At 39.4% G+C, this 1,710-nt stretch overlaps 1 protein-coding gene across 1 annotated transcript in view; it reads right to left on the bottom strand.

The window, feature by feature from the left end:
- Positions 1-1,400, bottom strand: part of nat9 (N-acetyltransferase 9) — a 6,864-nt gene extending 5,464 nt beyond the window's left edge. Inside the window, exons 1-3 of the mRNA XM_013908952.1 lie at positions 1,205-1,400; positions 157-266; positions 6-68 (exon numbers count right to left, since the gene is read on the bottom strand). Of these exons, the coding sequence (XP_013764406.1) occupies positions 6-68; positions 157-266; positions 1,205-1,281 (250 nt within the window). The 5' untranslated portion in view covers positions 1,282-1,400. The remainder of the gene's footprint in view (positions 1-5; positions 69-156; positions 267-1,204) is intronic.
- Between the last annotated feature and the right edge of the window lie 310 nt (positions 1,401-1,710).

Below are 1,710 nucleotides of genomic sequence, written 5' to 3'. Positions count from 1 at the left end.
CATGCACTGCTCCTCCTCCACACTGGGGTCAGCCCACCGCTGCTTGTCCAAAATTATGAACGTGCACTCTGGAAAGGCAACATAAAAACACACAAACACAATGAAAATGCTTTTCTTGGCATTGCTTTCCTATCATGTCTACTGACGGCTCCTCACTGTCGTCATCTTCCCTCCAGCTCTTCTGCATGTCGTACTCCTGATCCAGGGTCAGCGGCTCTGAAGCGGTCAGCTGCTGCAGCTCCGGAGACTTCATCCACTCATGATACCTGGATGAAGTTAAACTCACTTAATAAAGACGCCCAGGAAATATGAAATAACAAAGACAGCTGGTTACTATGATCAAACTAAATTACTCAGAAATTGAAACATTTGCTGTAATAATAAAAAATAAATAAATAATGGGTTGAGAAAAATCTATTATTGCCAGAATTAATTATGAACTATATGTTTTAATACAGATATGATATGGGAGGTACTTGTGATTTTGCTGTGAAAAAGGCTATAATAGAAGACAGCTGTGGCAGATATGCATCTTGCTTCTGGCTCAACCTGTTCAGGAGTTCTCCAGCTGGCTATGTCAATAAAACTGCTGCATGACAAACTATTTAACTAACTTTTACAGCCACACTCACATGTAAAGAAGCATCCGATGGAAAAACAAACGATGAGCTGAATGAGAACTCAGAGAAAAACATCTGCATGACTGTGCGGCTCAGTCATTTTATTTCAGTGTTATATGACAGGTTATCTCTAACATTAATTTAGGGGGATGACCAGTTTAGAAACACTCTTATAGTGCAATACATCTTAACGAGTTGCAACACAATAGTTAATAGTGCAAAAGCAGAGAAAAGGCTAAGATTATGCCTCCTTTTTGCAGGTTTCACACTTCGCAAAGCCTTTGAAAGACCACGTATTTGATACCTCTGCCTTAAAACATACTCTTTACTAAAGACAAATAATGTGTCATTAAGCAGTAAATATGACCTGAACGGATTAATCTTTATTCTTTGTATTGCCTTTCCTTGTGCAGTTGTAAATGCTATTGTAAACAAATGTTTTATACTTAGCACTAAAAGACCGTCACATAAAGAGACACACACATTGTAACAAAATGTGGTGATAAGAAGAGGAATAAAAGGGGGAGAGGACAGTAAACAGCTGTGATGCGGGGATCGCTTCCACTAACAGCTGTTCACGTTACCTGGGCACGTGGTTTACGTTGTAAGGAACCAGCACGACTCTGTGTCCCTCCAGTAAAGTGTTCTCGTTTATCTTCATGGCATCAAACCGCTGATGAAGCTGTAATAACTTTAAAAGCGATCCACGTTTCTGCTCAGACACCGCTTCCGCATACACGCTTCCTGCAGCTGCGCACAGGAGTCACACAGACAGGAGGCGCCACCTGCCGGACAGGATTAGGAAGCACGAAAGGCAGGGAGGTTTTGTTTTGTTTTTTCAGAACTTTATTTGAAATTGTAAAGTGAACAGTCAATCATTCCAGTTCAGTTTGTACAGTAGACATTCAGGCAAATAAGAGTAACAATAAGCAATACAATGAAAATGAAAATAAGAAGGGTAAATAAATAAATAAAGAAGAAAAAAAGGGATGTGACAGACTTCATAGTAGCTTTGTGCTTGAAAATTGTATCTGTGACAGCTCATTTGTTGAAAATTTCTGGATGAATTTCAATTAATGATAAACCTTTT

Source organism: Pundamilia nyererei, unplaced genomic scaffold (assembly GCF_000239375.1).
Source record: "Pundamilia nyererei isolate P.nyererei 1_Seehausen unplaced genomic scaffold, PunNye1.0 scaffold00017, whole genome shotgun sequence".
In the NCBI taxonomy this organism is placed as follows: Eukaryota; Metazoa; Chordata; class Actinopteri; order Cichliformes; family Cichlidae; genus Pundamilia; species Pundamilia nyererei.
The sequence above is the reverse complement of the archived record's forward strand: the minus strand, read 5'-3'. Positions and strand labels throughout refer to the sequence as shown.